Source organism: Hypanus sabinus, chromosome 13 (genome assembly GCF_030144855.1).
Source record: "Hypanus sabinus isolate sHypSab1 chromosome 13, sHypSab1.hap1, whole genome shotgun sequence".
Classification (NCBI taxonomy): Eukaryota; Metazoa; Chordata; class Chondrichthyes; order Myliobatiformes; family Dasyatidae; genus Hypanus; species Hypanus sabinus.
This window is the reverse complement of record NC_082718.1, coordinates 87,289,891-87,315,828: the sequence shown is the minus strand read 5'-3', so window position 1 is coordinate 87,315,828 and position 25,938 is coordinate 87,289,891. Positions and strand designations below refer to the sequence as shown.

Genomic DNA, 25,938 nt, shown 5'->3' with positions numbered 1-25,938 from the left:
GATCAGTCTCGCTGATTATCTGTACTGGCCGAACCAAATTGTTACTTTAATCATGTCTTTGCATGAGTGTATTTTCACTACTATACTAAGACTTTTATGTACCCACAGACAACCCTGATGTTCTTTGCACTGTAAGAAATAATATGTTATTGTAAAACATTGCACAAGTTTATACTTTCAACATGAATTGGGAACTTGTTTTTGGAGACTCTTCGATTCTATTATGGATTTGAAAATCTAGTTTTCTAGTAATGCATAACTAGTCCTTGTATTTCAATCAGTATTTCTCAGTGGTAAATTGAAATCAACAGAAGGCTGTGAAATTTGATTACATATTTCAATATTTTTCAAAATATAGCTTTTAATAATTGGCCATGTAGCACTTCGCATTTGCTCAGTAAATGCTCGTTCTTCAAGATGGTGGTAACATTGTTTGGTTTATGCTACTTACCCAGGAGAATTTGTGAAGAGACTACGAAAACAATTCCAGGATGAGTTGGCAGCCGTTGGCTCAACAGCGGAAGAGACTATTTCTAACATACGTACAGTGAGAACTTTCTGTAGCGAAAAGAAATCTGAAGAACTGTATGGCAAGGGAATAGATAAGAGCTATCAGATTGGGAAAAAGCTAGCTCTGGCCGAAGGTATAATTCCCTGTTTAATGCATTTTAAATAACTTGGGTTGTAGTAAATAACCCAACTAAAAAACTAAATAGTTTTTATTCCAACTATGGATTAAGATTTCATGTTTTACTCCATTTTTGTGTACCCATCTACCTTTGAATTCATTTTTCCCATGGGGTGGTAGGGAAAAAATTAAGAGCACCAATTGCTACTGCAGTGTATTAAGACATCTTACTTTGTTTAGCCAATAGGCCCTTCCAGCCCTTCGATCCGTACTTCCCAACAACTGCTGATTTAGCCCTAGCAATGATTAATTAACCTACTAAACAGTAGATCATTGGCATGTGGGAGAAACACATGCGGTCACAAGGAGAATGTATAAACTTACAAACTGTGGCGGGAAATGAACCTGGGTCATAGGTGCTGGAAAGCGTTGTGCTAACCAGTAGGCTACCATGACTGCTGAAATCAAGAATAAAATTTTGATAATATTTTTTCAAAAAATTTGATAAAATAATTAAAGGTTAGACCTCTTGAAAGTTGGGCTCAGGTCTCCATGGAATACATGAATTAAGAAATCTGGTCTTGTCATTTTCTCATGAACTAGTTTTATGCAAATAGATAGAATTCATGTATTCAGAAGTGTGTTGATTTATGACATGAAAAGCACTATATAAATGTAACTATTCATGTTTTTCTCTTCTTTGATTATTGGTTTTACTTTTGCATTTTATCACTGATGAAAATGCCCTGTATTATTATTAACTCTTCATTTAAAAGAAATAGCACTGCATAGGGAAAGATCTGTTTGGATCCACCCAGATTTGCTGCCAGATGAGGCTAACTGTGCTATTCCAGAGTAGAGACAGAGTAGTGGCCTGGGCACATCTTAATGCTGCCAGCTTCTGTAGATTTCCCAGCTCCAAGGCTGGCAAACTGCCTGCCCTTTGGATCTGGTGCAATAACAAAGGGATCATGAAAATAATGGAGAAAACTTAACTACTGGGAGAATGATGGATATAGCCGCCTTTTGATTTTTTTTAAATAACGTAATATTTTTCTTACATGAATGCTTTGTTCAGTAGTTCTTTTAAAATGTAATGCTTTCATTCAAGTAGAGTAATTATAAATGTTATAATGTGATGAAGTATTCTATAATTTTGACAGCTGGTGAATCTGAGGGAAAGCCTCATCAGCTGTCTTAGCAATTCAGTCAGCCAGCTGTTCAGTTACACTGGCTTAGGCCCTGTGCTGCACTATGTTAGGATGGGAGACATGGATGTGCTGAGAGCCCGATTTCTTAGTAGCCAACCACGTCCATGACTACTCTGGAAGAAGAGCGTAGTCTAGGGGCTGGTGGATATCATGTTTTTCCTCCTTTTCTCCAAGCTAATTTGCTACAGTAATTACCATAATGCCAATCAGAAATATGACCCATCTGTGGGAGAGGTAGGCTTTCTTTGAAGTATTTATGGGTTGTGTCTTTTGTGCCTATATTTATAAAATTGCAGTTTGCTGTGTTTAATTAAACTTGAAGCTACTGGTGCGTAGGACCCATTGACAGTCTGGGAATAAGCCCATTTTGCTGATGATTCAACTAGATTGAGTACACAGTTCATTTGATACAAGGAAAGACTCTTGGTCAAATAAATTACAGCTTGACAAGTTAATGATTTGTTAATTCAGTGAAATAGCTAATTAATTCTAGAAATTGTCATCCTTGTTTTAACTACATGGCCCAACCTCTTTGGTAACCTCCCCTAGTTCTGAAAATATCTGAAATCGCTGTTTCCTCAAAGCTGCCACCTTACTGATCAGAGATTTCCACTTCATTCAATTGCTTGGACATTCAGTTGTGGAATCCCCTCTCTTAATTTCTCCGCTCCTCCATTTAGGATGCTCTTTAGAGCCAATTTCTTTGACTACGGTTGATATTTATGTGAGTGACAGTCAAACTTTGCTTGGCATTGTACTGTATAAGGTCGATTGTGAGAATGTGGCAGGTGAGCACGCGGCTGTTTGCTAGCACGGTGAGTCGACTGAGACTCCTATATGTGGAGGGTTCTCTTATGGGCGCAATTGCGCATGTTTTCATCATCGGAAGCCTGGTTCATCGCTCCCACACAGTAGGATGGCCAGGGTGTACAGTTACCCACATGAGTCAGTAATAATCATACTACTCTGTTACCATTCTTGCTCTGTGTGTAGTAACATTTAAATGACTGCATGAGCACCTGGCACATTCCTGCAATTGATCTTGCATGGTACAGGCATGTTTCTTATTGTTGCAAAGATCCATGAAGTAGTTAACCATATTATTGAACCTGTATAAATGAAGTAATATTTGTAGTGCTAAAAAACAGTAATTCATCATGGGCTTAAAGGTCATTAGGCAGTAAACTTATATTAACAAAATTAATCAAATACATTTAACATTAGACATTCTGCAACATGTGAGAAATTACATCAAATGATCTGGACATGCATGTATCCTTTCCTGTTCAACCACTGACTGCAGAAAAGGCCGTTCTATGTGTATTTTGTTCTGGTTAGCATTTGTTTTAATAATTTATTTAATGCTCTGAGAAAACACAGTTTTACAAATTTTGTGTGTGATGTTTTCTAGCTTTTAAAACTTGCATTCTGTGGCACAAAGCCCAAGTTGGGTGCTACAGTAACATAGCGGTTAGCGCGACACTTACAGCTCAGTGTCAAATTTCACTTCCTTTTTTCTTTTTCAATCTTTTTATTGAATTTCATATATATAAAAAAAACATAACATAATAATGATAGGTTATAAATGCATAAGACTTGAAATTGAATTAATAATAGGATAACAATATCCTATTAAAATATCAACAGAAAAACATAGTACATTATCAATCAAGCCTATAATAATTATATGAAAAAAATAAGAATAATCGTCAAAAGAAAAAGAAAAAATTGTAAAAATACAAGCAAAAAATATATATTGAGAAAAAAAAATACTAAACTAAACTAACATGGGCAATAATAACAGTTTATTTGTATATGATAGTGCCAAAAACTCCGGAACTCCATACCAGAACAAGAATAGACAGAGAGAAGGTCTGGGAGAGGTCAAATTAATTCATATGAAAATGTCGAATGAACGGTCCCCAAGTTTCTTCAAATTTAACTGATGAGTCAAAAATAGTGCTTCTAATTTTCTCCAAGCTCAGATAAGAAATAGTTTGAGAGAGCCACTGAAATGTGGTAGGAGGATTTACTTCTTTCCAATTTTGCACTATAGACCTTCTGGCCATTAATGTTACAAAAGCAATCATTCGTCTAATTGAAGGGGAAAACTGACTACCATCCTCATTTGGTATACCAAAAATTGCAGTAATAAAATGAGGTTGTAAATCGATATTCCAAATTGAGGAAATGGTAGCAAATATGTCCTTCCAATAATTATATAAGGTGGGACATGACCAAAACATATGGGTCAATGAAGCCACATCTGAATGACATCTGTCACATTGAGGGTTAATATGAGAGTAGAATCGAGCAAGTTTATCTTTAGACCTATGAGCTCTATGTACAATTTTAAATTGTATTAAAGCATGTTTAGCACATATAGAAGAAGAATTAACCATTTGTAAAATGTTTTCCCATTTTTCTATTGATATATTATATTGAAGTTCTTTTTCCCATTCTTGTTTAATTCTACCTGATATTTCTGGTTGTATCTTCATAATCATATTATAACTAAAAGCCACTAATCCCTTCTGATAGGGATTTAAGGTAAAAATCATACCTAAAAAGTCCATTGAAGTTGAATTGGGGAAGGATGGTAGAATTTTATGTAAAAAATTTCTGATTTGTAGATTTCTAAAAAAGTTAGATTTAGGTAACTCAAATTTGTTGGAAAGTTGGTCGAAAGACATCAAACTACCTTCAAAGAAGAGATCACGAAAGCATTTTATACCTTTCCTTTTCCATATGCTAAAAGCTTGATCTGTCAAAGAAGGTTTGAAAAAAAAATTAAGTAAAATAGGGCTATCAAGAACAAAGTTTTTCAGAGTAAAAAATTTACGAAATTGAAACTAAATTCGTAATTTATGTTTGACAACAGGATTGGATATCTGTTTATTGAATTTAACTAAATCGGCAGAAAGAGAAGAACCCAGAACGGAGAATAGAGAATATCTCTGTGCCTCACTGCATTCTAAATTTACCCACTGTGGGCACAATGGTGAATCCAAATCTGATTTCCAATAAATTAAGTTACGAATATTATTCGCCCAATAGTAAAATCTAAAGTTAGGTAGAGCTAAACCACCATCTTTTTTAGATTTTTGTAATTGCCTTTTACTTAATCTAGGATTTTTATTTTGCCACACAAATGAAGAAATTTTTGAGTCAATGTTATCAAAAAAAGATTTAGTAATAAAAATTGGTAAAGCTTGAAATAAATATAAAAATTTCGGTAGAATCATCATTTTAATAGCATTAATCCGACCAACTAATGATAAGGATAAGGGAGACCATCTTGTAGTAAGTTGTTGAATTTGATGAAGCATAGGTAAAAAATTCAATGTAAATAAATCTTTATATTTCTTGGTAATTTTTATACCTAAATAGATAAAGTTATCATCAACAACTTTAAATGGTATCCTTTCATTCAATAAAAGTTTGCGCATTTAAAGGGAATAAATCACTCTTATCCAAGTTTAGTTTATAACCAGAAAAACTACCAAATTGAGCCAACAAGGATAAAATAATGGGAATAGACCTGTCAGGATCAGAAATATATAATAACAAGTCATCAGCATAAAGTGATAACTTGTATAATTTCTCATTGCGGGTAATACCAAAAATATTAGGAGATTCACGAACAGCAATGGCTAAAGGTTCTAATGCAATATTAAACAATAAAGGACTTAAGGGACAACCTTGTCTCATACCACGAGATAATTGAAAAAAAGATCTGTAATTATTTGTAAGAACAGAATCAACAGGTTTATGATATATTAGTTTGATCCATGATATAAAATTAGGACTAAAATTAAAATATCTCAAAGTGTTAAATAAGTATACCCATTCAACTCTATCAAAAGCTTTTTCAGCATCTAGTGAAATAACACATTCTGGAATTGTGGGTGATGAAGTATAAATTATATTAATCAATTTTCTAATATTAAAAAAGGAATGCCGATTCCTAATAAAACCAGTTTGGTCTTCTGAAATAATCTGTGATAGTACCTTTTCTAACCTAATAGCTAAAATTTTTGTAAGAATCTTAGAGTCTACATTTAATAGTGATATAGGGCGATAAGATGCACATAAAGTGGGATCCTTATCTTTTTTAAGAATTAGAGAGATAGTAGCTTCATAAAAAGACTGAGGTAATCTCTTCTTAACAAATGCATCATTAAAAATTTCACATAACCAAGGGGAAAGCAAAGAAGAAAAAGTTTTAAAAAATTCTATAATATAACCATCAGGACCAGGAGCTTTCCCTGAATTCATTGATGAAATGGCCTCTCCTATTTCGGCCAAAGAGATAGGAGCATCAAACAAGCTACGATCTTCATCTGTCAGTTTGGGAATATTCAAATTGTTAAAAAAGTTATCCATCATGGACAGATCGCCATCAAATTCTGATTGATATAAAGATTTATAAAAATCTTGAAAAGTGTTATTGATTTCTTTATGATCAGTAGTCAGATTGCCGTCTTGTTTACGAATTTTAATAATTTGTCGCTTAGTCGAGATAGCTTTTAATTGGTTAGCTAACAATTTGCCAGTTCGATCACTATGGATATAAAATTGAGCCCTGGTCCTAATTAATTGATTCTTAATTGAGAGTCAATTGAGAATCAAATTTCAGTTCCGGCGCTGCCTGTAAGGAGTTTGTACATTTTCCCTGTGACCATATAGGTTTCCTCCAGGTGCTACAGTTTCCATCCACAGCCTGCCGGTTAGTAGGTTAATTGGTCATGGTAAATTATCTTGTGATTAGGCTCAAGTTAAATAGGTGGGTTGCTGAGCTGGAAGGGCCTGTTTTCACAGTGTATCTTTGAATTAAAAAAAATCACATGTTGAAAGTTTCACATGTATGGTGAGATAAGCAACAAGATTTGTAACTGCACTATCTTCACAAAAATAGAGTTTAACACCATTCTTGATGGGAGAAATGGCAGACAAAATACGTTCAAAGGCAAGGTGACAACATGGATAACGTTCTGACTTCATGCTTCAGTGGAACCTCCAACCAGAAACATATAAATTTGAAGGGTCCTAATGAAGGGTGTTGGCCCGAAACAGTAACTGTTTATTCACACCTATAGATTCTGCCTGACCTGCTGAGCTCCTTCAGCACATTGTATTGCTAGTGATGTTTGTCCGCCTTTGCAACAATTAAGTTAAATAGTTATAAAATTTATGTCAATGTTGTAATTTTAAAACCAAGGTTCCCTAGCTTTTTTATGCCATGGACCAATACCATTAAGCAAGGGGTCCTTGGACCGCAGGTTGGGAACCCCTGTTTTACATGGCTTCTGGGAACAAATTACACATGGCCTCCCTTGCCTTATTTAAAACCCCGGTCATATTGTAAACAGAAAAAACACTTCAGTGTTTTTAGAAACTTGCAACTGCAAAAGTACTGAGTCATGTGTCCTAAATCTTGACATAAAACTGAGTTTCTATGAGTTTTAATGTATTAAAGATTTGATGTTACACATCAGCAACTTTGCAGACAAGAGTAAAACTGAGTTTTATAGGCTTTGATTCTAAAAGACCAAGATTTAAATTTCAAAGCAACAAAGTGAGAAGTTAATTGGAATAAAACATTTTGCTGTGTATATAGTATATTCATTGACTGAAGCCACTCACTGCAAGATACAAAGGCATTTTTAAAGTACTGATGCTATTTCTTTTGTAATGTAGTCAAAGCCATCTACCTGGATTACAGGATAAAGTTTTTGTCAGATAATTCAACCTTTCTTGTCCTTGTCCTTGAAAGTTATAGTTAGTACTTTTATTGTTTTACTGAAGCACTTTATTGATTCATGCAATTTTTGGAGTTACTTCATAGTTAATTTTTAGGAGTAAATTTCCATATTACTTATTTATGTTTGATGAAAATGAGTGGGTAATAGTTTCTTTAAACTGAGATATAATTTTATATATTTTTTTTACTTTTTACGTTTTTAGGATCCTTCAGTGGGCTGGTGCTAACTATCTCACAGGTAAGAGATGACTTGCTCCGAGAAAATGGAGTGAGAATTTGTTCCTCAAAATTCATTTCCAAAAGATTGTACGTGACTGTAAAATTTTATGTTTCTGCTTTTCACCCAGTCACAATATGTGTCTACCAAATGCAGCAGAAATTCATTTGATTTACAAGGTCACCTTGGAGTAATAGTGTATATCACTCTGTTGATGGAGGAGAACAGGAACAAATACAACCTAATGTGAGACACATTTTTCAAAAGCAAGTCTGACGTTGCCACTAGTCCAGACCTTCAAATGATAAATTATGCTTAACTGATTTATCAACCAGTCAAAAAGACCGCAAGTTAAACCACAATCCTTATTGGTGTTGAATAGCTTGTATCCAGGTTCCCATAATGGCGTGTCTGTTGTGTAAGGGTTCCAATTAATGAAGGCTTACTAACAGAATGAAATAGAGTGATTCATAATGCAGTATGAGAATTTCTCAGACTTTGGACTGAAGCCACAAGATAACTGCCCTGTGGGGATATTGGTCTTAAAAACACTTGAGCTGCCTATAGAATGTATTGCAGCAGGAATTACTCAGTTGCTATTGTCTGCAGAGTTATTGTGATTTATGAACCCATTCAAGGTTTTTCCTAGATTTGTGAATGTACTAAGATTTGAATTTTGGATTTGTTGACTGATTAACCCTTGAATGTGAATCTTAAGCTTGATGACGAAATCCATCCTCTTGTGCTTTTTTAATAGCCTTTAAAGAATACACAGTTTCAAACGTTCTGGCTTGCATTGGGGCATTCTGTTTCCTATATCCATATAAGTATATTCAGTATCCATATAGGTATGTTCAGTGGAATGTACATGTAAATACAAGGGGAAAACAAAACTCTAAAACTGGACAAATCTAAAATCTTAATAGTTTTCTTTTTAACTGCAAATATAATGGGAGTCACGGGTGCAGCACAGTGTAGAAAGAGGAAGGTGACTACCCTGTAAGCAAGGACAATCAAAAATATAAATGGTTTAAGAAACTTTCTGAAGGTAATCATCAGTAGTGCATCCTCATTTTCTTTAAGGTATTGTAATGCATATTACTTCTCCTTATCTAAGTATTTTCTTCTGCTCCTGGCCACATTTTTTTCTGAGCTGTGACAGGCTGGCTTGAATTGATTAATTCCATATGTTGCATCTGTTTTTAGACTAAAGAACCATAGCTAGTTGTCAGTATCTCAATCAACACTCTCCATTGTATGTGAGTGGATGCTCATGCACAGATGTGCTGTCTTCACTGCAGCTTTATTTTCTGTGTTAGATGCCACTGTTGTAACCCTTTAAGTATGTACTCGAAGTAAATGAGAATTCCGGGTTGTTTTGAATGGATTATACCTGAAAAGTCTATCAAGGATTCGTCTGCCTTTTTTGATATAATTGTCTTTTACAATAATCAATTTTACTCATGTATGAAATGGATTATGTTTAATACGTTCATATTTCATCTATTTTCCCATGGTTTGTGAAAAAAAGCTCTTCAAATCATTCTACAACTGTTGTCGGTCTTTGGTTTTTAACTTGGTTGAATTTTAAAAATTTTGCCGTAGAATTTTAACTCCGTGCCTTGTACAGATTTGGCTTTAATTATATCAACACTGCCTAAAAAAAAACTGTTATTCTTACCTTGAGTACATAAAATACACCCTAATTTTAAGGCAGAATATGAGCTACAAAAGTTGATCCAAGCTGGATTGCTGCGAATTTCTGTCAGCCTTAGCATCACCGAGTTCCTGCTTCCAGCATCTCTTGCTGGAAGTTTGTATTGGCATGATTGGACTTAATTGTGATGCTTTTCAGGCTTCCCTTTTTTGCCAACACCTTGAGGTGGAGAATGAGTACTGCTTAAAGCTTTTTGAGTTCTGAGCATACTTTTGAGGTTGGGGTACCTGGTCTCTGACTTGGAAGAAATAGAGATACTTGGTGTTCATATTTTATTTGTTTCCCCATTTGGTTTGCTACCCTGGTGAAGGATCTTGGCCCAAAACGTTGACTGTTTACTCTTTTCCATAGATGCTGCCTGGCCTGAGTTCCTCCAGCATTTTGTGTGTGTTGCTAAGAGATACCCCTTAGGTTAGAAGGAGAAATGATATGGGAGGTCGTTTCTCCTTCCACCATTTTCAATTCTGCAAAAATTGGGGGCTTTTCCACTGCCAACTTGAATGCACTGCATCAGCGGTAAAAATAGTTGATGGCTGAGCAGACTTAAGGGGACCTCCTGTTCTTAAATTTCTTTATTGTGTTAACTGATCTAGTGGTTTGAGGTTCCTTCTGTGGGTAGTCATTGTCTCAAAACAACACAGAAGAGCAGCAACAACTACTGCCAAGTAGACCATGATCATTGTGCCACATTCCAGGTTTTGAATTTCCCTTGCCAGCTAGAGGTTTTTCTGGCACATCAAAATTGATAAATTTCTTTGATATTTGCCATGATTCACAAATCTTGTTATGGCCTTTATTGTCAGAGAGTTACCTAATCAACAAAGCCTGATTTCAATAAGATCTTACTGAAAAATATAAATTAATAAAAGGGCATGACAGACCACTGTTTCCCATTCACATTCTCATTCTGATATGTCAATCTATGGCCTCCTCTACTGTCAAGATGAAGCCATGCTCAGGTTGGAGGAACAACACCTTATTTTCCGTCTGGGTAGCCTCCAACTGGATGGCATCAACATTGATTTCTCTAACTTCCGTTAATGCCCCTTCTCCCCTTCTTATCCCATCTCTGATTTATTTATTTCCCCCTCTCTTTTTTCTCTCTCTCTGCCCATCACTCTTTGCCTGTTCTCCATCTCCCTCTGGTGCTCCCCTCCCCCTTTCTTTCTCCCATGATCCTTTCCCTTCTCCAGCTCTGTACCCCTTTTGCCAATCACGTTTCCGGCTCTTAGCTTCACCCCACCCCCTCCTACATATCATTTTGGATTTCCTCCTCCCCCCTACGTTCAAATCTCTTACTATCTTTTCTTTCAGTTAGTCCTGATGAAGGGTCTCGGCCCGAAACATCAAACAGTGCTTCTTCCTATAGATGCTGCTTGGCCTGCTGTGTTCCACCAGCATTTTGTGTGTGTTGCTTGAATTTCCAGCATCTGCAGATTTCCTCGTGTTTGCGTTTTTAAATATGATCCTCTTGCATCCTCTTTCAATTCTGAGCATTGGAGCCACCATACCAGGTTGTGATACAACCAGTCAGAACGCCCTCCACCATATATCTGTAGCAATTTGCAATAGTCTTTGGTGACACATCAAATCTCCTCAAACTCCTAATGTAGTGTCAAGAAAAATAAAAGCAAATGGGTAATGTGGAAACAAGAATGTACAGATTTTTATGCAATTATCAGACAAAATATCCTAAAATGCAGATGTAAAATGGTTTATTTTGTGTTTGACGATAGTAATGTGAAAATAGGTGTAATTTATAATGATTTATTATGATTTATAATTTAAATTTTTATTATATTTACTTTGATTTGTACTTCAGGGAGCGCGAAGCACAGAATCCAATATCGCGGTGATGATTGTACACTCTAGTATCAATTGTTTGGTGATAATAAAGTAAAGTAAATTTGGGGATTTGCATGCATGTTAAATTTAAAACAAATTCCAAAGTTGCTGCCAGTGATTCAACACCTGCACCCTCAACTAGCTACATTGTTTTGCAAACTTTACTAGAATCTAGGGGTGATTTGATGGAACTTCGGTTTTTTTGATTTGGTCTCATTGCAAAATGTCATAAAAATACAATTTTTGTTATACAGGGTCACAAATGAATTTTTGATTAAATAGTTATAATTTCTAGGCTCCTCTCTAAGCCTAAGAATATTATTTTTGTCAGTGAATTGTAATTCTCTCTCAAATATTGCAAAGTATATTGGATTTAAACATTTTTATAATATTAGTGTGAACCCAAGTTTTGTTTTATCTTTAGGTTCCAATCTTTATTTGGTGTCTGTAAAATGTTTTCCCTTAAATAAAAGGAATGACAATTTCCCCTTACCCTACCCCCACACCATTCCGTGTCTTCTCCCAGTTGGATTTCTTAATCTGATACACAGGCAGCATGGATAACATCACTCCTGGTCCACTGTGGGGATTTCCTTGTACTGATGCCTGGCAGCAGCTAATGTCACAAAAGACAAAGTCCATTCAACAGGCACTAGATCTTTTTGGACAACCTTTTTCGAGGTCAGTAGCAAGTGCTGTTGCTTCACTGCTGTCAGGAAGGTTCTGGCCATAAATTGCTCTACTAGTATTCATTGGTACATTCAAAAAAATTAGGGCTAATATAATATTTTGGAGTTTTGACAAAGTCAATGCGGTTTTGTTTCCTCACCCTGCACATTGTCACACAGAGCATCACACAGAGGTCCTTTAAACCCAGTATTAATCATAGAATCATAAAATTCAAGCTTTTAAATCTATTGCATCCAAGTATATTATCTCTGTGCTCCTGCAGAAGTGTCTGGTATGTCAGGAAATTGTTTTTTTAAGTTTACTTCTAGTGATGATTTTTTTCAATTCACCGTCTTAAGCTGACAACTCATCAGCCATCAGATATACTTCAGCTTTAACAGAATAATTTGTACTACCTCTCCATGATTTAATGCTCTACAAATCAATGAAACTTTGGTTAATTCTTAAAATTCGTCTGCTCATTGTAGTTTTCCATGTGTTACTGTTCTAATGCTCGGTGGAATCAGGCACCCAAAATTGAATGCATCATTTCAACTTAGGTGTAACTAGTCACCTGTTTTTCATAGGCTATCCTCAGTGTGTGGGTGTTGTTGACAAGGCTGATATTTATTAGGTTGTTGCTATTTTTAGAGTTGTATACAATCCCTCAGGTGTGGTCTCACTCAGGTCATTTCTAGTTGTGGTAAGACTTATTTAGTCTGGTACTATGTTGACTACATTTACATTAAACCACTTCTGTGCTAAATATTTAGGGTTAATGCAATTTTGAGTGTTAATTTGCAAAAAGGATTACAGAGTAAAATAAGGATTTCTATTTTGTTCAAGCTCTATACAGGTTGAAATATGCATAGATTATGTAATTTTAAAGCACCTCAATTTACCTTAGTTTCTTGCAAGCATTTGTTGGAGAAAAAATAGAAAGAAAAATCTCAGAAGCAAGGGAATATTTATTGTGATGCAAACAGTTCTGTTTTATTAATGGCTATTAATAGAAATTGAATTTTAGACTATATCTTAGGTATGAGATAAATATTCAACCATAGTTAGAATTCAAATAGGGGAAAACCCAAGCACAACTGGTACTGAAGATGTTAACCATCTCTTTGCCTCCAGAGATGCTAATTAACCCACTGTTTTTTTGAGGAGTAAAGCCAATTGTAGTAATTCACATTGTAGGTCCAGCTGGGACCAGCCAACGTTGTGTAGCTCTTATTAGTGCTAACCAATAATGATTTAATGCCCTAGGCTATCGGGAAAACTATTAGTTTTCCTTTTTAAAATGGAGTGAGCAGTAAGTTTATGTAAGCAAAATTCTACTTCTAAGATGCTTTGTTAGCAATTGTTCTGTTTCATTTTGTAAACTTTAAAAAAATAGTTTATCATATATTTGTGTAAAATTATTTCAATATGGTGACCATAAAATGTTAAGTAACATTTTAGTTTAAGATTAATTAGTTCAGACTGAGAATATTTAGCAGGAAATATTCTTACACTGTTGCCTTGCGCTGTTTAATTCAAATTCACTAATTCCAGTTTATTTTGCACAAAAGCAAAATCTTAATTATCAAGAATTCTATGATTTTGTAAAAATAATTTTGCATTGTTTTTACAAAATCATGGAACTCTTAATGATAATTCAGAGTTTGCTTTTGTTCAAAATAAACTGGATTATTGAATTTGAATTAAATTGTATAATTAAACAGTTCGACTAAGTTTGGCCGAGGGAATCCTCTCAAGCAGCTTTGTATTGTTTTTACAAATTCTTGGAAATCTGTTCAGTTTTTCTCCCCATAATATGTTTGCTGTATTTATATTTTGCCTGAGATAATTTTCTGATATGGCATTGTGGCAGCATTTGCAGTGTGGTAGTAAGGATGAGTGGAGCTATGTTGGAATCCATATGGGAATAATTGGAACTGGATTCTAATGCAGCTTGACTTGCTGAATATTTTCTGTTTTTATAGCTGTGCAGCCTTCTCAATATTTGCACCGAAAACTGGCCAGAGAAATCCTTGCAATTTTCTTGAAGCAACTTTGGCTTTGTTTTAGAGAGTAAACAATTTGATTCAAAGCAGGGCATTTGACACTTGTAATACGAGGAAATGCTGCAGAAAATCCATATGCAACACTGCAGGTAAGAAGATGTATTTTGGAGTTATTGCGTTCTAGCGTAGAATGCCCATCCCCAAAAAAAGGCTGGTCAGCGTTTGCTTGAATGTTTTTAGCATCAGTGACATCCTGTGTCTTCATAAGAAATCCCCATTGTTACTCTTCATTTTCACTGCATTTGCCATTTGCACTTTGATCTAAACCTGTATCCCAATCATTCTGTGATGATCTGCATCTGCTGCAAACTGATCACTGAGTCATTTATTGTTAATGCCAATTCTGAGAATCATGAGGGGCATGGACAGGGTAGATTGTGAAACGTTTTTCCTCATATCACATGGAAGGAGGAGCTACCTCACACACTCTGACAGCTGCCTTCTGACTCATCATTGGAGGAGATTGTGCTGATGTGAATCACATCAGAACCCACTGAACCAGAGCGGCAGTAAGCCATCATCTACAGAATAAAAACAAGAGACTGCCTGACAAGAGAAAGTTAAAATCCATTACATTTAAAAATATTTCTGTGAGGTTTAAAATTCATCTTAGTGTCATCTTTTACTTAGAACCGGAGAGTTTACACCATTATGAACTCTTTCAGACCTTGTAACTTCTTTGTACTGCTTTCCAGACTCCTCCTCACTTCTATCTGCCCTTTTCTCTGTAGGCAGCCCAGGACAAAAATTCTTTCATACTACCATTTGCCAGTTTTAGCCCTCCATTTGACAGGGTACTACTGCAATCATTGATCTATTAAATCATTCACTCACCTTCCTCCCCAATGCATTTATCCCAGCAGAGTTATTTGTTATTTTGAACATAGAACTAGAACAATAAAGCTCTGGAACATGACCTGGAGCACATAATGCCAAATTGAAATAAATCTCTTCTGCCTTCATCCCTCCATTCCCTGCATATCGTGTGCCTACATATATGCTTCTTAAATTCCACCAGCATTTCTGGTTCCATCATTCAGTATTTCAGCTTTTCCAGTTAAACTGTTATTGACCATTCAAATTCAAATAGATTAGTCTGGTGTATAGCCGATGTAAGGTAGCTTAGGCATTCAACTCTGGATCTGGCTGGACCTTATCCAGTATTACAGGGTCTCTGACATTGTAGACGTCACTTAGTTGGAGACTTGACAAATCCATTCAGCAACAAGTAGAGAACAGGTAGTTTCAAGAGACTGAAGAATCAAAGTCCTTGTTTACCTTTCTCTCCAAATTGACTTAGAGCTTCATCAAAGATAATGTTCCGCAGGCAGTGGGTAATTACATTTAGTTAATTGTACAAGATCCTTCAAAATGGCTGTTAAATGGGTCATTCTATATAGCTTTGTCTCTCTATTGGATCAACATAAATTAGGGTCACAGCTAAGGTTCTCCTTCAAAAAGTTGCCACAGAGTTGCACATCTTATTGGAAAAGTTGGGAAGCTTAATGAGCTTTATTTTAAGTGAAGATTGTTTTTAATATTAAAGTCTCAAAGCTGTGCTAAGTTCTGAAAAAAAAATGGCATTTTGAAAACTACTACTAAGTGACCTATAGAAAATGAAACCCTATAGTGGAGAGGACTATATTTTGATTTTTATAATAAATCCCTTGAAAAGCATTTTAAATGATTGCCTCATTGCAACCGTAAGTGATGAAAAAACAAAATATACTGTGGTTGATAAAATAAACATGTTTGGGACTGCATGGTAGCATAGTAATGCTATTCCAGCACTAGCAACCCAGGTTCAATTTCTGTTGTTATCCGTAAAGGGTTTGTACGTTCTCCCTGTGATCACATGTGTTTCCTCTGGCTGCACTGGTTTCCTCCCACATTCCAAAGATGTGTGGATTTGTAGATTAATTGGTCACATTGGTAATTGGGCAGTGTGGGTTCTTTGCACAGGAAGGGTGGTTACTGTGCTGAATAAAATAATATTAAATACTCAGCAGGGTAGGCAGCACCTGTGGACTTCTTTTCCGCCTTGCAGCCTTAAAATCTTTTAAGATCATGAGCTTCACTATTATAAGCTCAATCTAAGCTACTGCAGGTTTCACAATCTGAATCCAGACCCTAAATGCTAAGGGAGTCTAGCAATTTTTTTGGCCAGGCAGAGTTGAGCAGTGGAACAGCTTCAATAGCAGGAGCCAAGAATTCTGCCTGTGTGCTGAAGCCTTGAACCTACTACAATATAAAGTGATAAATGCTGTGAGTTTCATGATAAACAGCGTATTCACATCCTATCTTCACTTTATCAAAGTTTAAATTACTATAATCCCATCAACTGCTGTTGTAACGGACTAAAATTGAGCCATATAGTTGGGAAATATAAAAGTCTTCATTCATACGGCAAGCCTGCAGGAGAATCCAAAAGAATCTCACTCTCCTGACACAACGGTAACAATAAACAATTAACTACACTTTCAATTGCCATGATCATCTACTTCAACATTTGGAATTTAAGGTAATTTTACAGATTACATATTTAGAATGGGTGTTCATCACAACTATCAGAACCCCTTTGAATATTCAATACAGGTGTCTGTTGCAGAAGCCTCAGTACAAACTTTTCACACCCAAAATATAAGGATAGTTCCATGAATATACATCTAACTAGCATGATAAATGACAAAGCAAATCTGCCCTGAACTGTGCCTTAAGTGGCAGGTTATACACCTGTGTTAATAACAGGAACATTCATCTATTGTCTCCCTGATGTAGTTTCAATTGGGCAGAGAATGTCGCACACTTAATGATTGGTTTTACTAGCCATGAGGTATCAATTGTCAAATTCTGTGCAGGCTCTTATTTCCTGAAGACTGGATCTCACTTTAGTTAATCCATATTATGCTGTCCGTAATTTCATAACTCTAGAATGATCCCTAACACCTGAGTGCTGAAGCCTTGAACCTACAACCATGTGAAGGGATAACATGTGATGTACAACATCCTCAAACATGTCCTTGTTTGATCATACTAAATACCTGTCAACTGGCTTAAATAATACTTAATGTTGGTGTTGTCCAACAGTGCAGGTAGAATTATAAATATTCTTATGCATTGCTAAAACTTCCCAAGCATGCTACTTGCCATCATAGTACCAGAGAAAGTTAGGAACTAGAATAACACTAGAGAACTCCAGCTAAACAATGTGAACCCAATGCAGTATTACCTCAGGTGCAGCTCTTGCCTATTCGAGAAAATTCCTCCTTTTTTCAGCATTCAAATAAAGTTACAGGTAGCTTTTTAACTTGTCTCCGTTTGATCGTTATTAGTTTCTAAACCGCTTATTTCAGATGTATCATTCTGTGATGTTGTATTTTCTTCATATTGCCTCTCTACATAACTACTCATGGAAATACAAGTTAATTTTACATCCTTAGTCAGGCTAAACTGTTCTTTAATTGGAAAAAGAAGGACACCCAGCAACCCATCTTGTCCAAATATTTAGGTCAAGCTGATCAAGTACATACCATAACCTAATCCTATCAAAGTAGAATAATTACAGTAGTAGTGTTATTTTCTATTTGGTTTCTAATTAAAGTAATATAAAGTTTACTGATGAAGAATTAGGAAGAAAATTTGCATTTGTATGCTACCTGTCCTGAATTTTATTGAATCGATGTCACTTTGAATATACACTGACAAAATGCTGGAAGAACTCAGCAGGCCAGGCAACATCTATGGAAAAGAGTAAATGTCAATGTTTCAAGCTGAGACCCTTCAACAGGACTGGAAAGGAAGAGGAGGTGGGGGGTGGATTAGGTGGGGAAGGAAGAAGGGCAAGGTGGTAGGTGATGGGTGAAACTGGGAGGGGGAGAGGGGTAAATTGAAGAGCTGGAAAGTTGATTGGTGAAAGAGATTTGTATACAGATATGTTGGCCAAAATAAACAGCAAGATAGACAAATGGCTAGTTACTCTGTACTGCAAAGCTTTCTGATTGCCATAATGAAGTATGAGCCTTGAATACAGTTGGAATCCAGAACACGTAGACTCCATGCTGCCATGAGGAGACCTTTATTAAATCCTTTGGAAAGCAAGCAGTGCTGCATTGGAATAGTGAACATGAAATCTTCCATGAAAAGCCATTCCATTCCAAGAATTTTTTCCTGGCACTCTATTGAGCTACAGGTGGCTGAAAAATGACTGCATACAGCATTTTCTACAGGGATATAATTAGGTGGGTCTTTACACATTTATGTAAAGTTCATATTCTCAATGACACAAACTAGCTACATTTTAATTTTTTCCAGATGTGTAGGTGCCAACTTGGGTAATATAGAACAAGAATATCAGTGATGGCTTGTTTTTGGCTGTTGATGTGCAGCAGGGATTCAATACTTGGCTGTGAAAAGTCTGTGACATATCCATTCCTCATGCATGCAGATTTAATTTATTGAGAATATTGTACTGAACTACATTTCGAGTCAATTTGTTTAAAAAGCATTCTGTTGAATCAGTAGCATAGATAGAAATTATATTGTATTTTCAATCACAGCCAAAGGAAATTCGTAATATAGTGATTTTGCCTGCTGAAAGAGATTGTTTTCAACTGAACTTGACATTGCAATTTATCTGAAGATGTCAAGCCAACTTTGTGATGTCTTCAGAATGGTTATCTTAAATACTCTATAATGAAATACTTTTTTAAAGCAATTATTTATTATACTTAATTCCATTCAAGACCAGTAAAAGGCTGTGGGCATGCAGATGGAGAATAAAACTAGAAAATGTTGGAAATACTCAGCAGGTCACTTATGTATTGTAACTCCAAAACATAACACTAATTGAAAGCAAAACATGGAGCTGGGAGATGTGTGTCTTAGTTTCATTTTTTATTTTAGCAAGACATGTGCTTATGGTGTGTTGGAGTGATGGCACATGCCATTCATGTACTTTTACATATAAACCATAATAAAATATGAATACAATATTACTCAAATATTACATATACTACAGTCTTCCCTGCTTAGCTAAGCAACACACACACACAAAATGCTGGAGGAACTCAGCAGGCCAGGCAGTGTCTATGGGAAAAAGTACAGTTTTGACCTGAAACGTCAACTATACTTTTTCCATAGATGCTGCCTGGCCTGCTGAGTTCCTCAAGCATTTTGTGTTTGTTGCTTGAATTTCCAACATCTGCAGGTTTTCTCTTGTTTTACCCTGTTTAGCTGTCTGGTTCAATGGTTCAATTTAATATCTGAGAATTTATATAGTATGCAACTTGATATCCTTAATTTTCACAGACATCCACAAAACAGGAAAAAACCCCAAAGAATGAATGACAGAAAATGTTAGAACCACGAAGTACCTCCCCCACCCATGCAGAAGCAGCATCAAAAGCATTGATCTTCCCCCTGCTCCCTCCCCCCACTTGCTCCAGGAAAATCATTAGTCCCACCACCCACCATGCAAGCAATAGCAAAGAGACTATGATCTATAGTCCATAAAAAGTTACTGTCCGATCCAACACTTTGACCTCTCAAACAGGCTTGCTCTCTCACTTGCAAGGAAGAGAAAGAGAAAGGTATTGCTCCAGCAAGAAATGAAAGGGAGAACAACAACTCACTGTTTTGATGTTACAATCTGCAGCATTGCTTATTTGTGTTCCCATGACTCGAGGGCCGCCTTTTGACCATAGCATGCTCTGCTGTCTCAATGTTATAATTTCCTGTGACACTTCAGTCAGCAACATTGGTGAGGAATCGGGTCATCTACAAGGTAGTACCCTGAAGGTATATATCTTCCAAGCCACACCTGGAGAGCCTGAAATGCAGGCCACTTGCGAGTTCAAAGATCAGGAACCCACCGCCGTGAACAACAGTTTGAATATAGCTGCAGATCACAGATTCTGGGATCCATCCACCTTGAAAAGGGAAAAAGAGACATTAAAAGAGAATACATTAAGCTGTTTCATGACCAAACTGGAAGAAGTCACCCAGGTCTGCAAACTCAACTCAATATAGAATGCATCTCAGCTTACATACTGTTTATGTACGTAGTACTGTGTGAAAGTCTTAAGCAGCCTGGATATTTCATTTGGTTTCTGAGGGTATGGCCTTCATAGAGCCTTGATCTCGGCATCATTGAGGCTGTTAAGGATTACTGCGACCATTGGCATTGCCCATGGGTTCCATTCAACCTTGGAAAAAATCCCTTCAGCCTCCATGCAATCTGGCTCACTGACTACTTTATCATGGAATTGAATGGGCTTTGTAAAACTTGGGTGTGGCATTTTCATTTAGCATTATTTTACCATTGACCATCACCCAGTACCTTTCAATTCATTCTATTTTAGGGTATGTGGCATGCAAATTGTTGATGGATCGCCAATCAAGTTGTTGTTTTAGCCACTCAGGATCCCACAATGCTGGGCTTTCTGTTTTTTTTACCACATACAAACCCAAAGTGGCTTATTACTTGTTGTTTCAGTGTTTCAAATGTCATTCCCACAGGAATTACCTTTTCTCCAATACAAGTTCTTATTTCAATATCTGCAGGTTTCAGTTTACTATCTTTGAAATGACATTGAAACTCATTTTGTGGAATGACTGAAACAGCTGAGCTAGTGTCCAATTCCCTGTTAATTATTTTGCCATTCAGTACTGATGTAAGCCAGATTGCTTGTATATTAGTTTTCACATTGTAAATCTCAAAGCTACCCAGTCCCTTATCACTCTCATCATTATCAGATTTTCGTTAGCAACATGCATAATAGTGCTCTTTTTGAAACTGTAACTTGACTTCTTAGCTTTTTCTCTTCCCTGTACAATCCATTTATTTTATCTGCTGGGCATGCTCTTTGTATTTGTCCTAATTTGCTGTATTTTCTGCAAGTTTTGCTTTTAAATCTGCATGGTCTAGTGTATGTGGGCCCCTGCCACAATGGTATCAGAATTTGTTTGGCCAGGTGGGTTTCTGTTCAGACAATGCAATTTTCACTTTCATTCCTGACCGCAACTCAATTGCGTCTGTCTGCTGTTTCCATTGATACAGCAATTTCACCTTCTCTTTTAAATGTGAGTTGTGCTTCAGTTAGGATCTGTTTTTGAATGCTTTGTTGTAAGATTCCACAAATTAAACTTATTTCTCAGTACATCATTAAACCTGTCACTGAATTGGCAATGCTCAGACAATGTCTTCAGTTCAATCACGTACACTGAAATGGACTCAACTTTCTTTTGATTCTGCTTATGAAACCTGAATCATTCTGCGATCACTATTGTTTAGGTTCTAAGTGTTCCTGCAATACTTTGACAATATAGGCAAAACTCATTTCAGCTGGTTTGGTTGCAATAGTCAAACTTTCTAAGTGAACTGTATACCTTTCTAACTATTATGCTCAGTAAAACTGGCACTCGCTATTTTGTTGGTTTAAAATACTGTTCAATTTGCTCAGTACACAATATCCAGTTATCAAATGCATCTATCTTTCAAATGTATCCAGCCATTTCTGCTTTTTTATATTATTATCATTATCATCATCTAGTACTCACAGTATATTAACCCATGAATTTTGGCTGGTTCTGCTGCTTTTAAAACTCTACTGTCTCTATACCCCTTCCAAGTGCTACACTGATTTTTTTAAACTCTTAACATCTCACTGCACTTCAGTAGGTTCATCTCAGTGTTGTTTAACACTTCCTTGTTGCCACTCCAAAACATAAAACTAATTGGAGGAAAAATAGCGCACAGCCAGGCGGTATAGGTTTTAGTTTTGTTATTTACACCAGCAAGATGCACGCTTATGATGTAGTAGTGTGATGGCGTATGCTATTCATGTACTTTTACATATAACCCAAAATGAACAATGTAAACAACAAAGAATGCTCAATCAAACAATATTTATAATATTACTCAAATATTACTGAACTATTAAATACACAAGTCCGATTCAAACAGCAAAAGAATTCAAACCTCTCACGTTGAAGGTATATGTGGAGTTTAGTTATGGTGTTGGCAGTTTCAATCAGCAGTATAAATTGACAGCTGTTGACTGTTTTCTCTAATGAATAGAATGTTATAAAAGAGTATTTCGTGAGCTGTGAATGAATTATATGGTTCTGAGAATTACTGAGATATGGTATAGCAAAGAAATTGATTCTTATAAGTTATGTCACTTTGCTTCATTATTTTAGAATAACATGTTCAATGAAATTTTTACTTAACTAGAGGAAAGTTAAAAGAAAGAGTTAAATTGCTCCAAAATAAAAATGAAAATGAGAAAAAAAATCTGCTGATCATTTAATACATTTAATTCTTGTTTCACTTCTTACCCTTTGTGCAATAGAGAGCTTGGTATTTATGATTTGACAATGTCCAGAAGAACCAAACTGTCATAATAGTAAATTTAAAATTGCTTTGTTATTCACCAAATGGCTGGTTGAGTAGATGTACTGTGTGCTACTGAGCTATTGCAGACCAGGAAGAGCACAACTTCGATCATTGCTGAATTAGCTGATTTGTGCTATACACTTGTTCCAGGTTTTGAATGGCAAGGGAAATATCATTTGGTATCCCTGCTGAATTTATCAAAATTCATCATTCTTTGGAGAGTTGGAGAAAAATTGAGGTTACATCAAATTATAAGCAAATATATAAGTTTATACTTTATTTTCTGAATGAGTCACTTAGTGAAGTTGTGTGTGTGTGTATAAAATTTCCATCCAGATCAAAATAGAATGGAATAAAAAATATTCATTTTTATTATGTTTCTAAATATCAGTTTCTTGTAGATAAATTTCACTTATTTTATAGCCTTTTATTTCATACCTCATCCCCATCCTTTAACTACTACATTTTATACTATCTATACTGTCCTTCTTTGAATCTCTACTCCCGTTTGTATTTTTTTCCAGGAATAGTCAAATTCTCAAGATTATGATCTTTATGATTAACTTAATTTTGTATGTTCCAGGATGCTTTGAATTGGAAGCACAGCATAATATGTAACAATATGCAGAAGCCAAGGAGGCTTGGTTCAGGAAAGATTTATACCTGAGTTCTTATGACTACTTTCAAATTAGACAGCAACTGTAGTACTCATTGAACTTAAATTTGAGTGCTACTGTTTGCTTAAGTGTACTCCTAGAAGCAGCAGCATTCCACATGGCATGCACTTGAATAGACTGTAAAAGCAGTAAAGGCAAGAATTAGAGGTACTGTGTGGAAGCTATTCCTAAAGTTACAAATGCTTGGAGAATTAGGATATTCAATGGGCTGAATGGCCTAATTTTGCTCCTATGTCTTATGTCCTATGATGGCAGGAGAATGCAGTTGAGAGGGATAATAAATCAGTCAAGATGGAATGGTGGAGCAGACTCAGTGGGCCGAATAGCTTGTCTTGTGGTTTTATGGAGTGTTCCTGGAATATTAAGGAACAGTCAGGCGAAGTAATGATTCTAAAAATTGAACATGTGTGGAATGACATTTGAAAACTGGTTGTAATCATTTTCAAACATTTGTGTCCGAAGTGCCACATGTTTAACATAAATTTTTGTTAAGCTGCTGATTTGGTGCCTTCGGGGCTTAAAGAACCACTGACAAAGTAAGAAGCTGGTTGTAAGATTGCAATGTAAACTAACACAAGACGTTAGGTATTACTCTAATTAAATATTAGATGTATTATGAATAAAATTGATACACAGACAAAAATATGATTGATTTTAGTGCTTGTTAGCTACTATACAATTTGAATTTTAAATTGGAACACACTTTTCTCTTGACTAAGTAAAAGGAGAATTACTGTAAGTACAGGTCACTAGGGAATGATCAGCATAAATTTGTGATCGTGAAATGGCAAGGAGTTTGAATTACTATTTTACTGTGGATTTCTCTGGCAAGACTAGCAGTGAAAATTGTAGTTGTGTGAGTCGTCATCTAAATGTATTGCATCCCCAGGGTCAACTAATTTATGGAGAATATAGCCGAGAGTACAGTGTCCATTTACAAAAGTTCAAAGAGAAAGGAAGAAAACCAGAGGATTCATGAATCTTTAATGCCATTCCTGTTTGTAGGAAGAGAAATTAACCTGTTTCATGTAAATATAAGCCAGATAGCCTGACAATGGTTGTGGGCAAGAACATTCTCTAAAATGTTAAATTATCTCGATGGGGGGAGGGGGTGGTAGGGGAAGAGATGCCTTTTTAAAACAACTTGTTTAATAAATCTTGAATGGACTTAAATTAGAATTGACAAGATATGGTGGAAAGCCTTTGCTTGCATGCCAGCCAGACAGATCCTTCTGTTTCATCGAAGGATGACTGCATATGATTATTAGCAGTATGTGGGAAATGAAGTTCTGAAGACTAGTGCTTTGATCAAGGTAAACTGTAGAATTGGAAGTACAGTGTCTAAATTAATGGATTTGATTGGTAGACAGACGGTGTATTTTGATAACAAAATTACATTAAGAAGTAAGCAGGCTTGTCGGATGGGCATATAACCGGCAAATAAATTAGTAATGGCAGAGTTGGATATTTCAACTTGACAGATTGCATGTTCCTTAGAATATTGGAAATCAAATAGGGTTGAGGAGCAATCGAAACTAATGACTGACAGTTCCTTAATTTGTGCTGTGACTTTTAGGGCTGTACATACTGTATAAACCAAGTATTGATATTTATTTCTAGATGAAAAGCAAACAAGATAATGTTTAAGATGGTGCTGGTGAAGCACAGTGATAACTTGTTGTAAACAGAACAAGAATTACTGTATTAATCACACTTTAACTTGAATATGATCACTGCAATCAATAACCTGTAGCTTTGCTTTTGGAGTTGAGTTGTTGAATCGCCCGTATAATCTGGCATTTTTATGGAGTGAACTGAAGACCCTAAGGTGCAGCATGATTGTGCAGGCGATACTATCAAAGTTACAGGCTTTGGTTGCATTGATTTGAGGTAGCGGAATCCAGGCCTGAGAGTGGGGTATCAACCAATGTTTGGCCAATGCTGGAGTGGACTTGGAGGCGATTCGATGTGGCAGAATGGAGGCGATGCACAGGGGAGCAGTGGAGCCCAGGCCCAAGCTCGAACTTTGAAAGATCCGAGGTTTGATCAGTTCAAGTGTTGGGTGGAATTGGAAAGGTCGGTTATGGGCCGAATTGAGATGGCGGCACCTGGGCCCAAGAGTATATCAAAGTGACAGGGCCCGGGTCTGAGAGCAAGGAATGACCTGAGGTTTGGATGATTTAAGAGCTGGGCCAAATTGTAAAGGTCATGGTGTCGGGGTTGGAGTTGAAGGACAGGCTGGTTCAGCTCAGTGCTCCGTGAGATTCAGTCATCTCTGTGCTGAACTATGGCCTGCAACTAATGGGCTCCTGAATCAGCTGCAGTGGTGACTGACTTTGTGGCTGTGGACTCACTTTCATGGACTTCAGTTCAGAGTATTATTTGCTTACTTTTATTGTTTACAGAGGTGTATACTTTTTCTGCACATTGGGTGTTTAACTATCTTTTTTTTAATGGATTCTATTTGGTTTCTTTTGTTTTGTGGCTGCCCATAAGGAGATGAATCTCAAGGTTATACATAGTATAACAAACACAAGAAAATCTGCAGATCTCTTGAAATCCAAAGCAATACATACAAAGTGCTGGAGGAACTCAGCAGGCCAGGCAGCATCTGTGGAAAAGAATAAACAGCTGAGGTTTCAGGCCAAAACCCTTTATCGGGACAGGTGAAGCATCTTGGCCCAAAATGGCAACTCTTTTCCATAGATGCTGCCTCACCTGCTGAGGTTCTACGGTATTATGCGTGTTG

At 36.2% G+C, this 25,938-nt stretch overlaps 1 protein-coding gene across 3 annotated transcripts in view; it reads left to right on the top strand.

Annotated features, from left to right (window-relative positions):
- LOC132404077 (ABC transporter B family member 1-like) overlaps positions 1-25,938 on the top strand; it is a 152,893-nt gene that overhangs the window by 41,532 nt on the left and 85,423 nt on the right. For all 3 annotated transcript variants that reach the window (XM_059988085.1, XM_059988086.1, XM_059988087.1), the window contains exons 10-11: positions 456-644; positions 7,807-7,841. In XM_059988085.1, coding sequence (XP_059844068.1) covers positions 456-644; positions 7,807-7,841 — 224 coding nt within the window. The remainder of the gene's footprint in view (positions 1-455; positions 645-7,806; positions 7,842-25,938) is intronic.